At 36.9% G+C, this 15559-nt stretch overlaps 1 protein-coding gene across 3 annotated transcripts in view; it reads left to right on the forward strand.

The window, feature by feature from the left end:
• The window catches only part of GABRB3 (gamma-aminobutyric acid type A receptor subunit beta3), a 190223-nt gene that overhangs the window by 161486 nt on the left and 13178 nt on the right, over positions 1-15559 (forward strand). For 2 of the 3 annotated variants that reach the window (XM_062574978.1, XM_062574985.1), the window contains 4 exons: positions 3084-3166; positions 4295-4432; positions 10351-10503; positions 14974-15218. In XM_062574978.1, the coding sequence (XP_062430962.1) occupies positions 3084-3166; positions 4295-4432; positions 10351-10503; positions 14974-15218 (619 nt within the window). Of the gene's footprint in view, positions 1-3083; positions 3167-4294; positions 4433-10350; positions 10504-14973; positions 15243-15559 lie in introns of all 3 variants that reach the window. The other variant, XM_062574993.1, reaches the window with a different exon arrangement.

Below are 15559 nucleotides of genomic sequence, written 5' to 3' on the forward strand. Positions count from 1 at the left end.
AAGCCATCAGAACTGTGACCCTGTCACAAAATAGTATTTATGTTGCTTAAACCAATTTAAATTGTAAACATAGCTTTCTGTTATTGTTTATGTAACATCACCTAGCATTTCAGCGATGGGCGTCTCTATGCAATGTATCAATGTAAACTAAGTATAATCAGTCCAGCAATAAAGTAGCAGAAAAAAATAAGAGAAACTATATACAGAAAACAGATATCTGGACTGGGGAATTTTAAACAATCAAAAATGTTTCTTCTGTGTGTTGTTTTCACCCAAATGCATGCGTATCTGTGTACAGCTTTCTTTGTCTGGCTCATGTAGTTGTTTCCCTGTCAATGCTGTGATGATGTGTTCTTGAAACCTTATTGTCCTGCTGGGCCAGGCATCATCCCATCCCATAAGAAATAAACCTGTTCTTTTCAGGAGCATGCACAAATCTGAACAATTAACATTTGCTTTCAGTGAGCATTTGTGCAAGTTAATTTTTTTTACCTGAAATTTCATTCAGAAGGGAACTGTAATAACTTTGAGTAAATATAGTAAATCTATTTCTACTCATATCTATCTGTATCTTCTTTTTTTAGTAGATCTCTGTGAAATTAAAAATACACATTTTGCAGTTGTGTAAGCCGGTCCTTGGAAAGAATGTGCAACTTATGGTACTGGAACTTGTCAAACAGAACCACTGTGGTACATGGACAAACTAAAATCAAAACACATTCCTTAAAAAGTAATAAGGCAATTAATATGTTGAATGAAAGTTTGCAAGCTGCATAATTTTTAATAAATTTGACATATTAATCATTTATAAATGCATATTTCTATATGGGTGGCATTTAAAACTAATTATACAACATAACAGTTGGAATTCCTTGTATCACCCTCACACTTGTATCCATTTAGCTCATTTATTTTCTATTGCAGGATCTTAAATGAGCCCTCATTCAATATAGCTGAATGTACTAAAACATGGGATAGAAACCTCATAGTTACATTGCCCAAGTGTGCCTGATAGCTTTGCTTGCAGCACAATTATCAGTTGACTCAGAGGCAAGATCATTTGATTGCATAATGATGATAACTGCTAAGTTTGTTATTTAATATGTTCATCAGTGATTACAGATTTAAGGTTAACTTTTCTCTTCTAAGATCCTAGGCTTAGCTAGAGCTACTAATACTGGAGAGACATTCATCTCCATAACTAATAGCCCTGTCTCTAGCGCCATGCTTGAGGGTTCAGAAAGGCACTTGCAATCATTCAGTGTAGAGAAAACAACCTGCTAAACCACAGAGCAGCTGAGAAATTGCTGTTTGCAAACTGTTCTAGCCCACAGGGACATGTGTCAACAGAGGAACCAGAGCATCTGCCAACAGGTAGCTGGAGGACCAGGTAGAAGGGCTGACCTAAAGTATCCTCCTATGATACAATACTTGGTACCTAAAAACTTTGGGGGGCTAACATAGAGCACATGCAGAGGACAGCTCAGAGTGGACAGCAGTAATGAAGTCATGACCATGTCATAAGTATATCTGGGAAGGACAAAGACCAGGTATAGACCTTTCTCACTGACTACCAGTAGGAATGCAAATGAGAAGATATGCTGAGTATATGCTCAGATCCTTGAGATTTTCTTTCTCCTGGCCCATCCATTGCTTTTGTGGCCCTGTGCAAAGAAATTAAAATATTTTATTGCAAAGGGACCTTCTAGTCTATCTTCTGTTGTCCTACAAATTAGTTCTAATGATCTCACTCCTTTCCTTTGGGTGTTACGTGAACCTATCCACCTGAAATAACTTACATGCAAAATATAAGCATACTTTCATTTCTATTCCAGGAGAATTACATAAGGTATTCATAATAACAGCAGAGTTTTTTAGTGTGAAAGAAATGAAAAAACACACCTAAAAGTTTTTCTGCTCCTGAATTTCAATCTAGTCTACCAAATTACGAGCCTGTCAGTTAGGAAGTTAAAGGGATTAAATAGTAAGTTTCAAAATTGAGAAAACACATGGACAAAACCTTAACACTGATGGTTCCAGCTTTTAGAGGTATATTTAAAGGATTTCTCCCCTTGTGTTATTAGCATAAATTTTTGCCAATGGAATTTGTTTAGGAATTAACTGCGTACGGAGTCCATGCCTTGTTAAAGATCAGTGAGGAATGGGCCTAGTCAAACACAGAAGACAATTTAAATGTGAAATTAACCTGAAGGCATTATAAAGAAAATGATGCACAGTGATGTACATACTCTTGAGAAAGGCTGTGATTCAGCAGAACACTGAAATATACTGAAGATGAATCATGAGCTAGTATGCGTGGTTATAGCTGTCTAAAAGTTAGTATAAATATATAAAGCCATTAATTAAAAAAACGCAAATGCTATGTGCAGCTGTTAATGTACTTGTTTTCATTGTGTATGTGTATTGCTGACTCTTACTTTGGACACAAAAGAGCTGGATGAAAAATGTAGATTCATCAATATTGAGATGTTTCGCAAATTCATCTTGATTTTGCTAAATTGCCTACACTGGAAACAAAAAAAGCAAAATTATATTCTGACTTTGGGGAAAAATATAAAATTCAGTATGACTCTTTATTATAAAATCCCTTTCAATTAAATTTTGAAAAGAAGAGAAATATACTTGTCTTTGAAACAAAGCATCTTGTTGGACTTAGCAACGTCTTTTCAGCATTGCAGTTTACCTTTTTTTTCTACAGATACCACAAAAAATCAGTTACTCACACTGCTTGAATCATTTTTCCATTTCTAGCAGACTTTTATCATTTCACATTTTCTTATATAAAGTCATATTGTTTAATCTCAGCAATTGTTTTGTATGTATTTACACATGCAGATAGGTCTATTGAACCCCAAAGGGACTGGTCAATAAATGTAAGTTACAGCAAGTTGTTCCATTTAAATCAATGTAACCACTCTTGTAGTAAGCTACTACTCAATGTTTTTACACATTCACAAAAATGTGGACCAGATTCTCAATTATTGTAAGCCATTATTCAAACCGTTCTCACTTGACAAAAACACCTGGATGTGTGGTAATTTTATTTGATGCTCTTATTTCAGAATCACAACCACTGCAGCTTGTATGATGGACTTGAGAAGATATCCATTAGATGAACAGAACTGTACTCTGGAAATAGAAAGCTGTATGTATATCAGAAGATGCATGCAAAACATAGTTCAGATGTGGGGCATTTTTCCTTTAAAACATCTTTAGAATAGTTACATTGCTGTCTTTAACCATTAAGTAATCGTTTAATTAGCACTTTGTATTTTTTTTTTTTTTTTTTTTTTTTTTTTTTTTTTTTACTTTTTGCTTATTTGGCGGTTTTTAATATATAAGGGGTCATTCATTTCTGTTTTGCAAATGTGATATAGAAAAATGGATGTAGGACAGAATGAAACAGTTTATTATTCCAGAGGCAGTGCCTGGATGCTTTTCTTCAACACAAGAGAATGAATGTTCATATTTTAATCAGATTCATTTTAAAGAGAGCAAACACTGTGGTACAATTTTCTTTCAATGTGCTTTATTATGCATGGATGGTCTTGCTGCAGGACCCCCTGGGCCTTCAGATAGGCTCCATTTATGGTTTGGAATTCTGTTCTACACAGAAATAGATTCTCTCTTCAACCTAGTCATGTCCTATAACTGGAATATTCAGATGTATGCTTGAGCTTCAGGAGCTACTGCTCCTTTTCTGCTGCTGACTGAAGGTTGTGTGCCTTATACAGAAAATACTGCAGTCCTCTGCTGCAGAAGCTAATGAAAATGGTGCCACTCACACTCTTTAGTATGAGTGGGAAATACCTGTGCAACTATGTTTGTCTGCATTCATAGAATAATCCTTCTTTTTCTGATAATTATTGGTGTGGGAGTGCACTTGATTTTGGTTCTAGATACATATGATGTCTTAATTCACACTATTCTGCGATCTTGGAGATTACCCTGGAACTGGTAATGCGTAGTATTTTCTGGCTCATAGGCACCATTCATCCTTTGTAGATTTCATGAGACTGATACTGAAAAAGAAGAAATCGGAGTAGTTTGCCTCAGATTTCTGTGTAGATTGTAATGGAACAGCTCTTCAGGAGAGCTTCTCTGAATGCTAGCATACATACCAAAAGACACAGACATACATACCAAAATACCATACACCATTCCAGCTGTTCTAGTTCTTTAATTGTCTCAAATGACAAGCCACCTATACTATGCCTGAAGCTCCATTAGACTCTACTGTTTCTTCCACCTTGTTCTCATACTTTGTCTGCAGATGGCTACACAACCGATGACATTGAGTTCTATTGGCGAGGTGGAGATAATGCTGTCACTGGTGTAGAAAGGATTGAACTTCCTCAGTTCTCTATTGTGGAATACAGACTGGTGTCAAAGAATGTTGTCTTTGCCACAGGCAAGTATCATCATTTGTCTATTCAGTGCTTAACTTCTTTGTGTACAATTACTACTTTATTAATCATTATCAACATAGTCTTAGCAGTGTGTTCAGTGATTGGCTAAGGAAATGATTTGCTTCATAAAGTTTTATGCAGATATCCATGAAATAGCTTTTTTTGCTGCATTTTTCTGTTTGTGTGTGTGTGTGTGTGTGTGTGCGCGTGGTATTTAACCAGGCACCTAAATATCTATGATTTAAATAAGTACAAAGTCGTTCACCTCTGAATCATCATTTTAACTGTAGCCTGCAGGGTTGCTGATCATACAGAGTATGCTACGGCGTACTAGGTCAAAAAGCCACGTATTTTTGAATACCTCCCTACAGCTTTTCAGGGCATGTTTGTTTTGTTGTTGCACAGTGAATATAATACCTTTTATATCTTGATTTGTACTGATGTTACTAAATAGTATTGTATGCATAGCCAATGCATTTTGTCATCATTGTTAAGATGCCAAAGAATGAACTCCCTGGGTTGCCTCCTTCTTGTTCCCTTGAAAAAGTAACAAGAAATTCCAGTACCTTACAGCACTGGACCTCTTCTGACAAAGCACAGCATGGATTTACGTGCTTGACATTAGACATCAGCATATTAAAATGTTGCTATGTGTGACAAGACCAAAGCAACACAGAAAGTCATCACCAGTGGGGGCCATTGTTTGGGACCTCTGCATTTTCAGTCCAAGACAGACATTGGAATTGTGCTGTTCCTTCTATCCCAGAGCACTAGAACAAATGAAGCACAGCTTTGTTATGTTTATAAGCATCACTTCACCCACTCTTTGGACACAGCATCTGTTTCAAAGTACACAGAAACACTAGCTGCATTTCAGAACAAAATATATATAGTGATGGGAGTGAAATTAATATGAGGGGTATTGTCAACTGCTGCCATCTTTGGTTGTCATTGCAAATGAAGCTTTTTTTTTTTTAATCGTTTTTAGCAGAAAGAAAAAAAGGTTCTTCAATCCTGTATCTCTCCCTTCTGCAGCTAGTGTCACCTTTGGCAGTCAGGACCCTCCACAAGACTGGATGTACTTTTGTAGAGCAGCTTTCTGGACAACAATGACAATACAGAGAACTTCATATAAGGGATGTTTTGATGACAGTCCAAAACCACTTTTTCGTTCAGTTTGAAGTATTTCAGTAAAAAAATGGCTTAATAATTTAGACATGAGAGAGATCTGTTAAATTTAAGAAAAAAAAAGAAATCCAAAAAGCTATGAGACAAATCTGAAGGAGAATGAAGAAAAAATAAAAACTAAGGGTAGACATTTATATGGCTAATGAAATACTGAGAATCATAACAGTTCTTTCCAATAAATTTTCAGAAGGAATGTAAAATCTCATGTGTCAGGGTGTAAGACACTAGTAAGTTTCTAAGTTTGAGAGTAGGGACTAGGATGAGACTGTCATGGAGAACAAACCACTCTGTGTTTCTTCTACCATTTTCTGAAGCGTATATTTTTTGTCACTGTTCAAGAAAGGATACTACATCTACTGTTGTTTTGGTATAAGATCTAAAAAAATTTGAATTTTTATGACAAATATTTCTATGCAAGGGAATCAGCACATTTATTTCTCAAAACAGCACATCTAATGCTAAGCCTGAAACATACTAGTCAATCTGGTGGATAAAGCCAGCAGAGTCCCTTCCCATTTCTTCTCAAGACCCTCATTTTTTATGTTCCTGATAATAATTAGGGCCAGTTTCTATATTTTTGTGGAAAATAAGTCTAGCATACTTTTTTTTGGCTTTGAGGCTATTAGCGTCTCAAGGGAAGATACTAGTTCTTTGAGTACAATATCTAGTGAACATTTCAGAGATTTCAATACAGTTGCACTTTGTATAAAACTAAAAGCAGACTTCAGAGTCATGCCATAAACAGCTTTTGGAGTTGTTATTTCTCCTATCCTCCATGAAGGAGCAGTACTGTATAATCTCATGTAACTTATTCAAATGGAGAAATCTGTTCCCATAGTTACAACTAGGCAGATACAGTAAGCATGAAAAAGAATATAGCTAATGACATAAAGCTGGGAGGGATGGTAAAAGTATTGGAGGAACTGCAAGCATATTGAAGCCTAGCATTGGAGTTAAAAATGATCTTGTCAAAAGGGCAAAATGGATCTGAAGAAAACCTATAAAAGTCAGTGTGGACAAGTAAAGATACAACTATACAGCTAATTATACCTATCCAAATTCAGGAGGAGGCATAACTGGTGAGGCAAGATTTTTGTGTCTAGAGATGTGGCGATTATTGTTGATCACAGAGTGAACATGAGCTAGTAACATCTTGTTTGCAAAGAAACAAACATCCTACAAGGAGTCTGACTTGCACTGCTAAGGCCTCAACTGAGTAACATTCTTTAAGAAAATTGTGGACCAACAGAAGACAGTCTAGGAAAAAGTGGCAAGAATGAATGGAAGTCTAGCAGATTTAATCCATGAGGAAAAAAGAGAACCATTTGTATTTGTGCAGAGAATATCACAAGAATAACCTATTCTATTTATCCATGAAGAATAGAGCAGAAAGTAACTGCTGTGAAACTACTGTGAAAAAAAATTCTGGTTTGACTATCCTTCTAATGGCAGTTGAAGGTCGTACAGCCTACCTTAAGACAGCTCAAATGGCACTGTATGTCTATGTGTCAGTCAAACCCTTAGTCAGTGCTGTCAGTGGAGTCTAAAGTGCTATTCAACTCTTAAACACCTCTATTTTATAAACTGAATATATCCTAGGACACTCTTCAGTTAGTACCTTTGTATAGGTATCTGGTACCCCTTGAGATTCTGTGGAGCATCCTGCTTAGCAATTAGGCAGCCCTTCCAAAGAATCTTAAAAGAGTCCTGTGTCTTATGCGCCAGCCCATTACATCAGTATTAATTATTTAATTAATATTCTCTAAGTCCTAGAATTCAGCATCCTAAGGCATGTCAAATGGCATTAGACACCTGATAACTGAATCACACCCTTAGAATCAGCTAGTTGTAAATCTAGGTCTCCGTGATTTATTCTGAGAGCATAGGCACCTTCCATATGTAAATACCTCTATGCAAACACCTGAAATTAAATGCCTAAATTTGTGAGGTGAATCCCCCTCCTAAATGATAGGAATCCTAAGAACCTGCGCAGAAATGGGGAAATATAACACACAGGCTAGAAACGTTAAGATTCATAGCAGTTTGAGCCAAATTAACAACCTGTTTTTAAGAGGAAGGTAGTCCTGAAAGGTTTGAAAATTAATTATTTAGCATATTCTGAAAGATCAATCTGTAAAGTACATTTCCAATTAGCTGAAGAAGTTTCCTGGAAGAAAACCTTAATACAAGAATTCTGTAACTGACCAACTCTGTTATCTTGGTTCATACTTGGATAAAACAGCAAGAGACTAATTTAGCCTTGGAGCTAGATATTTCAGCTTGCTAGCTTTTAATGAAATTGAAACAGGAACAAGTAATTACTTTTTACCAAGTGCTTGAATATATGAAGGAGGAATGTTTTCAGCTCAGTTATTGATTAAGTATTTGTTTTCGTGTCTGCATTCTCAATCCTGTGGTTAGATTTAAATATCGAAGGCCAAATTCTGCTATTCCTGTACTATTTAAATGATCTCAGAGACATCCACATGTTTTGTGATGTGAGAGGAAAGGTAACAAATCTGATCTTTGGACAGCACCGCTGTTCGTTAGGCAAAAAGCATATTTTGATGAAATGTTAACAGCTAGAATTTCCTGGTAATTAATCTCTAAATGCATGGAGCTTTAACTGACAAATCGTTATCCAAGCATAATAAGGCAAGTAACAGTGTAATTGTTACGCTCATCAAGAAATCCATTTTTATTAAAGAAATTACGTATGATGATTCCTTCTTAGGTAAATAAAGATCTGGGCTTACAATCTTTGATTCATGCAGGTGAAAGCCCACCCCATTCACTTAGCTTTAGTCATCCACATAAAGAGGGGAAATAAGCTGCATTCACAGGAGTGTTCCTTCTTTTAGGTCTTTTTTCTACAGAGCCCTGTGTTTGTTGGAAATAAGAAAGGACAGCAGGGAAGCCAGGCTGGAGGCAGGACCCATAAACCATCTGTGAATGCATAAAAGTAAAACAGATGAAAGTAATACAAACTTCTATAATCTCAGGGACAGCTACATAATGGAAAACCATGGCAGTGTGGTATTTGTGCTGTGTGGAAGTGGCAGGAGGTAGAACAGTCTGAAAAAACAAGACTACTACTTCATGTTTCAGTTTCAGGCTGTACTACACAAAGATCAAATTATTCTGAAATCTCCTGAGAACCAGACTTCCCAATTTGCTGTTAGCAAAATGATCTCTTTCTTCACTCTCTGAGATTCTCCAGTGCTTTCAGGGTGCTTGGTACTGGAACAGCCCAAGAAGAGGCATTGATTCCGTGATAGTCCATTGAACCTAACATATTCTTGAATGAATCCTTTAGACTGTTGAAGAAGCAGTATTGTATGGAAGACTTTCTAATTATCACCTCTATCAAACCCCAGACACTCAGACTTGGGTAGGGCTTTTGAATGGAAGAGATTTGTAGAGAATCCTTTCCATGGGTGGTATATTTTATGAAGTAATTTTCCTCAACAGTGCTTTATAAAGATTTCTGTCTGATGCACTACTCCTCTTACTGCAAAAAGGTGATCATGCCTACTAAATTTTTAGTGTATTTAATGGCAGGAATGAAGAGAAATCTGCAGTTTTCTATTCCTTCTTTCTCTTCAAGGACATCCGTCTTTCATGTATATACAGACATATATTTCTTGTGCTCGTATGCAAAAATATAAATGTAATATTTTAAGCGAAGTTTGTAAATTTTTAGTTGTTTATAGATCTAATCTTTTGTACCTTATATATGTTTGTATTAGAATGGATAGGAAATGATCTACTCTCTAAAACTACCTACGTCATTATGTTCAGAAATATTTTTTAGAATACTGACTATAAATAGAGATTTTTGAAGAGCCATTAGAAGTATCATAGCTAAGACTAGTAATGCAAACACTGAAATCAAGGAACTAATGTTATGTGAAATACTAACTTTTCCTCGTACAGCTATAAAACAAGCATACTCAGATTTAATCCTTTTTGCATTTTTTAAGGAAGTCACACTTTTTTATATTTGAGCATTCTTACTGTTTAAAATATATTCAGTAAAGTTGATACTAATTCTGAAATATACCAATTTGAAGTTAAAACAATGAAATGTTTTGTTTGAAAAAATTGACATTGATGTTATTCATTTTTTCATTATTTATTTGCTCCAGTTGCAACAATTCATGAATTATATATAGCTGGAAATATTTCATGTACCCTTTTCTTCATTTTTGCTAAAACAGTTCTGAAAGAAAAATGCTGTCCAGCTCTAATTGATGTTATGGACTTTGAATCAGGACTGAAGGCTTTTTCTCACTGTAATTCAATACAATTTACTTTTGACACTTCAGGTAGCATGTTTCTCATAGTTCAGATGTAATTAAAAAGCACCGTGTCAAGAACAACTGTTTCATGTAAATAGCAAACAATGTACATTTAATATTTGGAACTCTACTAATCCTCTAAATAAAAACACTATACATAAAAATGACCTAGGCCTCTGTTTCTAAAAATTAACCAGTGCTCACTCATCTCTTCAGTAATTTAGAATGACTTACTCTCTCTATTCTTCCCAAATTCAAATTGCTTGAATATCACTATATTCTCTGCAAGGTTTCTTTTAATACCAACCAGCAATGTAGTGAAGGCACCAATAAAATGTGCATGTTTTAGTTTCTACGGAAACTGAAGACAAGTATCTGTAAATGTCTTGTCTCTAGTATAAGTAACATTGATTTTCCCTCCCTTTCCTTAGGTGCCTATCCAAGACTCTCACTGAGCTTCAGGTTGAAGAGAAATATTGGATACTTTATTCTTCAAACCTACATGCCCTCCATACTGATTACCATTTTATCATGGGTGTCATTCTGGATCAATTATGATGCATCAGCAGCAAGAGTTGCCCTTGGTATGTGATAAGGATGAGTGGGACGTTAAAATGTCAGACTGAGTATGACTTTTGGAGGTTTTTAAACCCTGCAACATGATGTCAGTATTTTGATATTCCAGAATCATATACATCAAAATCATGTCATTCAACATTGCCTCAGAAGTGAGGAATTCTTCCCACATACAAAAACTTAACTACTACTAAATCTCTGACATGAGACATTCATACAGGTCCCAGCCTTGTTTTCAACAAAGTTAATGTTGTAGTCAGTAACTTCAATGAGGGACCAGCTCCGGAGACATACTCCAAGAGTTTGAGCATGGACTTTTAGTGCAGCTCAGTGTAGGAGGAAGAATGTGGCTCAAAGCCTCCACCTGGGGTTCTGGGTCAAGTTACTGGGGCTGCTGTAACTTACAGAGGCAGAAACAGACCTCAAGGTCTTCTATGCTAACTAGGAATATCAGAATGCAGGAGCACTTCAGCTACAGCCCATGACGTCCCATCTCACGCTCAGAACGCTCAGTATGCTGTGCATTTTTGTGACAGCTTTAAGTGCCTTTTACCCCATGGCAGAAAAACATAGATTTTATACAAGTTGGTGAGCAATCCCAGACTTTTTCAGGTCAAAGTGTCCTTTAGGTAAGGGAAGTTAGCTTCAGGATATCCCATAGGAGATACTTCATTTGTTACAAAAGTATACTCTGGGATAGCTATAGACAAGGAAGATTAAATGGATCCATAAATAATCCTTATGACTCCTGCTGCCTTTCATCTAATCCCAAATCCTATCTCCAGCCAGTGCTTCCCAGTACACCATACCTTCCCACCCAAAACTTGACACTAAACCCATACTATGTAATTTCTGACTCTACTCTCTTCTCTTTTTAAAGAGAAGCATATCCTTTAGTTCCCTTATTTTTCTGATATGTACCACAGCAAACAAAGACTCCAAGCCATGCCCATCTGCTTACCTGTCTCTGTACCCCTTACCTCCATAGGTACCACATACCAAAGCAGACTGGACAGCCACAACTATACCTAGGTGCAATATCATACTATGCGTTAGTATCTGAACTGGAGTAGCTGAAAATATTGCAGATTAAGTGCAGTTTTTGTACAGTAATTTTGCAGATACTGTGGATTAGCTGGTACTTATGTGCATAGTACAGGTCATACAATATGGCATTACTACACAACAGCTAATGTATTTTCAGCAGGTTACAGATATGTAGTACCTTAGCGGAAGGTGAGACAGAGTCCAAGCAGCTCTGTTATATTCATAGCTGAACTACTGATACCGAAGATCCACTCAGAAACATTATGGCCTCTTATAGGATGTAGTGGGGAGGAGAACACTTCAGAATCATCTACTAGCATCTAGATTTTGAATACTGGCCAGAACTGCAGTAAACAGAGGTGGTTAGACAGAAATTACCAAACCTGGTGACACTCCACAGCCTCCTAGTGTGGACTCACAAATTTTTCAAATTTGTTCCTTGTTTAAGAAACAGGACTGTTTCATGTGACCTATTTCTGTGTTGCACAAGGGGTCCTGGTTCATAAAGTGCCATACTGTGATAACACAGATACTAGAACAAAAGTCAGTCAGTATATTCAAAGGAATCTCAAGATCCCCGATGTTCTCTTTCCAGTTGATAGAAAGTCCTTTGGAGGGGATGAAAATCCATGTGCTAGGTTCTTCTGAGAAAGCAATTAGTGCCTTGGTGATAATGGCTTGTATCACTTCATATTTGTATAATAAAGTTCTGTACCACAGGTCTAATCCTGTGTTCCTTTGTATAGCCAGTTTTATGAGTCTGAAGCTGATAGGAAATTGTATCAAAGCTTAAAGGCAGTGTTGCATCTTTGAACATACCTGACTCTGGAAAGCTCAGCACAGAGGAGAGTAAGGCTAGCTGTCCTATGTATTTGTTAGAGGAAAGATTCCTGGTGCAATCCTTATAGACATAGAGACAAGCTCTTACTCAACCCCTGCAGGAAGCCTGTATTCTCTGAAAGCCTGATTCTAATTCATTCAGTCGCTTGTTTTACTCCAACCTTTGGTCCCTCAGTGTATACATTATCTGTGCTTCAGCCTGGAGTGAACCAAATAGTTCCATCAACCAAGAAACCCAGACACAGAACAAAGGACAGTTCATTTCAGTGCTTTGTGCTACAAATGGATGCTGATGTCAAGAAAAGTATTCAGACCCTTCAATTGTGGGGCACCAGTGCTCAGAACTGTGAGCTTTTGCTACTTAGCCCTTGAGGTTCCTGAATGCAGTCCTTTGAGTAAGGAGAAAAATAATATTGGGGTTCTCAGTCCTTGGGAAGGGCTGTTATGCTATTTTTATATGATGGGTGAATGACAGCTACTTGTCCTCCAGCTGTGCTTTAAAAGAAGTTCATGTTCTTCAGAAGGGAGTTATTAATCCTAAATGAGTGTGGCATGTGTCTGCAGTGTTTAACTCAGGATCTCCCAGGGAACATCTTTCCTTTTGGTTAGTGGTAAGCACCCTGTATTCCGTGTGCTTACTGTTCTGGATCACCAGAAGAGTCACTGGACTATCCCAAGGTAGTATGTAGGGATTTACCTTCAGAATACAGGTTCCATCCCGGGATCCAGCACCAAAAATGTGGCTATTACAGTACCAGCTGGGTGGGCTGCTAAGCCCCCTGGTGGATCTAAGCTTTGGTAGCTCCTGTGGGATGATAATGAGATGCCAAAGGTGTGTTAAAAGATGAATCTGTGGGTTCTGATACAGGAGTCAATTTTATCTTTCTTGGAATCCCTTATAGAAAGCAACAACAGGAAATCCTACAAGGAAAGATGCTAATTCAGGCTATAGAAATCGCCTGGGATGAAAATGTGTGTTACTGTTTGCTACTGTCCTCCAGCCTTCTCGCACCTTTTTCCTGTCCTGGCAATGAGGTTTTCTAGAGAGCTTGTCACAGTTTCTTTAGGTAAAAATAACTCTAACGTGACTCTAACATGTCAATTATACTCCTAATTTGGCTGGAAAGTTGAGTGTTTTATACACAAAACAGTTTTTTAAATAAGCTTGTGCTGTATATGACTGCTGTATTTGCAGCTGTGAAACACTGGACATCAGCACACACTTGTTTCACAGTTTAGAGGAAAGCATTGAAAACCACATGACCCTGGCCTACTAACTATACAAAATATCTCTTACAGACAATCGTAGGCTACTACTGTTGTTCCCTAGAGTGACACTGTTTACACAAACAGCTTGATTTTGAGTTACATTGTCTTTATTTCTGTCTGCAGGTAAAAGAAGCTGTGATTTCTAATATGCCACAATTTTTCTTTTGTTCTTAATTTTCGTTCTGCCTGCATTTTAGTGTCTACTTACAAACTGATGGTATAATTATGGAATCAAAGAAAATAGTAGTGGAGGGGGATCTGTTAGAATGGCTTGCCAGTGTTTTCAGCCTTCTGGGATTTGTGATTTCCATAAAATTTCCAGCAGAGGTACAGACCCTGCAGTTTATTGTGAGTTCAAATGCACTGTCAATAAATATGCTTTTTTACTGACTTCTCAAAAATAGAGCTCTGTAATATATTTTTAAATGCTATGTCCATCCTTAGGTAAATAAATGAGGGTTTCACATACCTAGCAGATCTTCTGGGTACTTTATTAGCATCCAATGGATCACTTTAAAAATACTGCTCAGCCCCTTTTGGCCTCCTTGGCTTTTTCTTTCCTCAAGTATGCATGGCAATCTGCTTCTCACTGTTCATCTCATCTCTTTCTAACTATCTAAAAATCAGGCAACTAATCTAAACTAGTCATCTCAACCTCTTTCATGAAGATACACTGTCTTATCCTTAAACTGGTGTTTAAAATGGATGGCATGAACGGCTTGAGAGAAGTGCCTATCTCTCCCCATCTTCTATAAGGGATCTGACTTCAGCCAGCTGTTAAATTGTTAGAAATTTAAAATGAGGAATCTCTTGCCAAGGTAGCGGGCTATGCAAGCACTCTCACTTAATATGTTCATGTGGCTTTATCTGTGCAGACCCCTAATTAGTTTTGTTGCTTCCTAACAATTTCTCTCTGCTGTGTGATGCTAGTACGGTGCTGAAAGAGCACATCTTTTAGTATTTTACAGACTGTTTGCCTTCCTATGTCGGATCACTTTGGTCTTAATGGAGCAGATGCTCAGGACTGCTACACTGGCTTCGATAAAGCTATGTTAACTCACTGAAGTGATGCTATGCTGCCTGGTTTGCTAATCTCCCAGATAATGTGGAGAAAATATTGTAAGAGAATAATAATGCATCAAGCTTTAATTTTGCTTTCATTTGTGGTGAAACTCACTTGAGAGACTTCTTTCACAAATTTTTAAGCTTCTGCACACTGACAAGGGAAATTTGCCAAAAAGGAGAAAAAAAAATGAAGCATTATGTGATTCTGTGTTCTGCTTAGGTTTGTAAGATACACGTTCTTTTATTTCTTTGTCTAGGAATTACAACTGTGCTGACTATGACAACAATCAACACTCACCTGAGAGAGACTTTGCCTAAAATTCCATATGTTAAAGCCATTGACATGTATCTTATGGGCTGCTTTGTATTTGTCTTCTTGGCCTTACTTGAATACGCCTTTGTCAACTATATTTTCTTTGGAAAAGGCCCTCAAAGGCAGAAGAAACTTGCAGAAAAAACAGCAAAGGCAAACAACGATCGCTCAAAATTTGAAGGCAACCGGGTAAGATTCTTTAACCTATATATGGTCTTTCTTTTCCTCCTATTACAAAAACTAATTATATGAAATAAACAGAAATATCATACATAAAAACAATGCAAACTATATCTGCATTTGTAGGCAAACTTTGGCATTTTTATATCCAAGAATCTAAATAGAAGAATGTGTTTAGATATACAGAAAACTAAATGAGTACGATTTGCATGACAAGAAACTAATAAGAAGGAAATGGAGTACAGCTAGCTTAAAAATAAAAGCACAGATCTACAAAGTCATTTATTTGACTAAATCAAATCTAATTTTGTTGTGATTTGGTCTCAGTACGTAGGTACTAGTACATGTAC

Source organism: Rhea pennata, chromosome 1, assembly GCF_028389875.1.
Source record: "Rhea pennata isolate bPtePen1 chromosome 1, bPtePen1.pri, whole genome shotgun sequence".
NCBI lineage: Eukaryota > Metazoa > Chordata > Aves > Rheiformes > Rheidae > Rhea > Rhea pennata.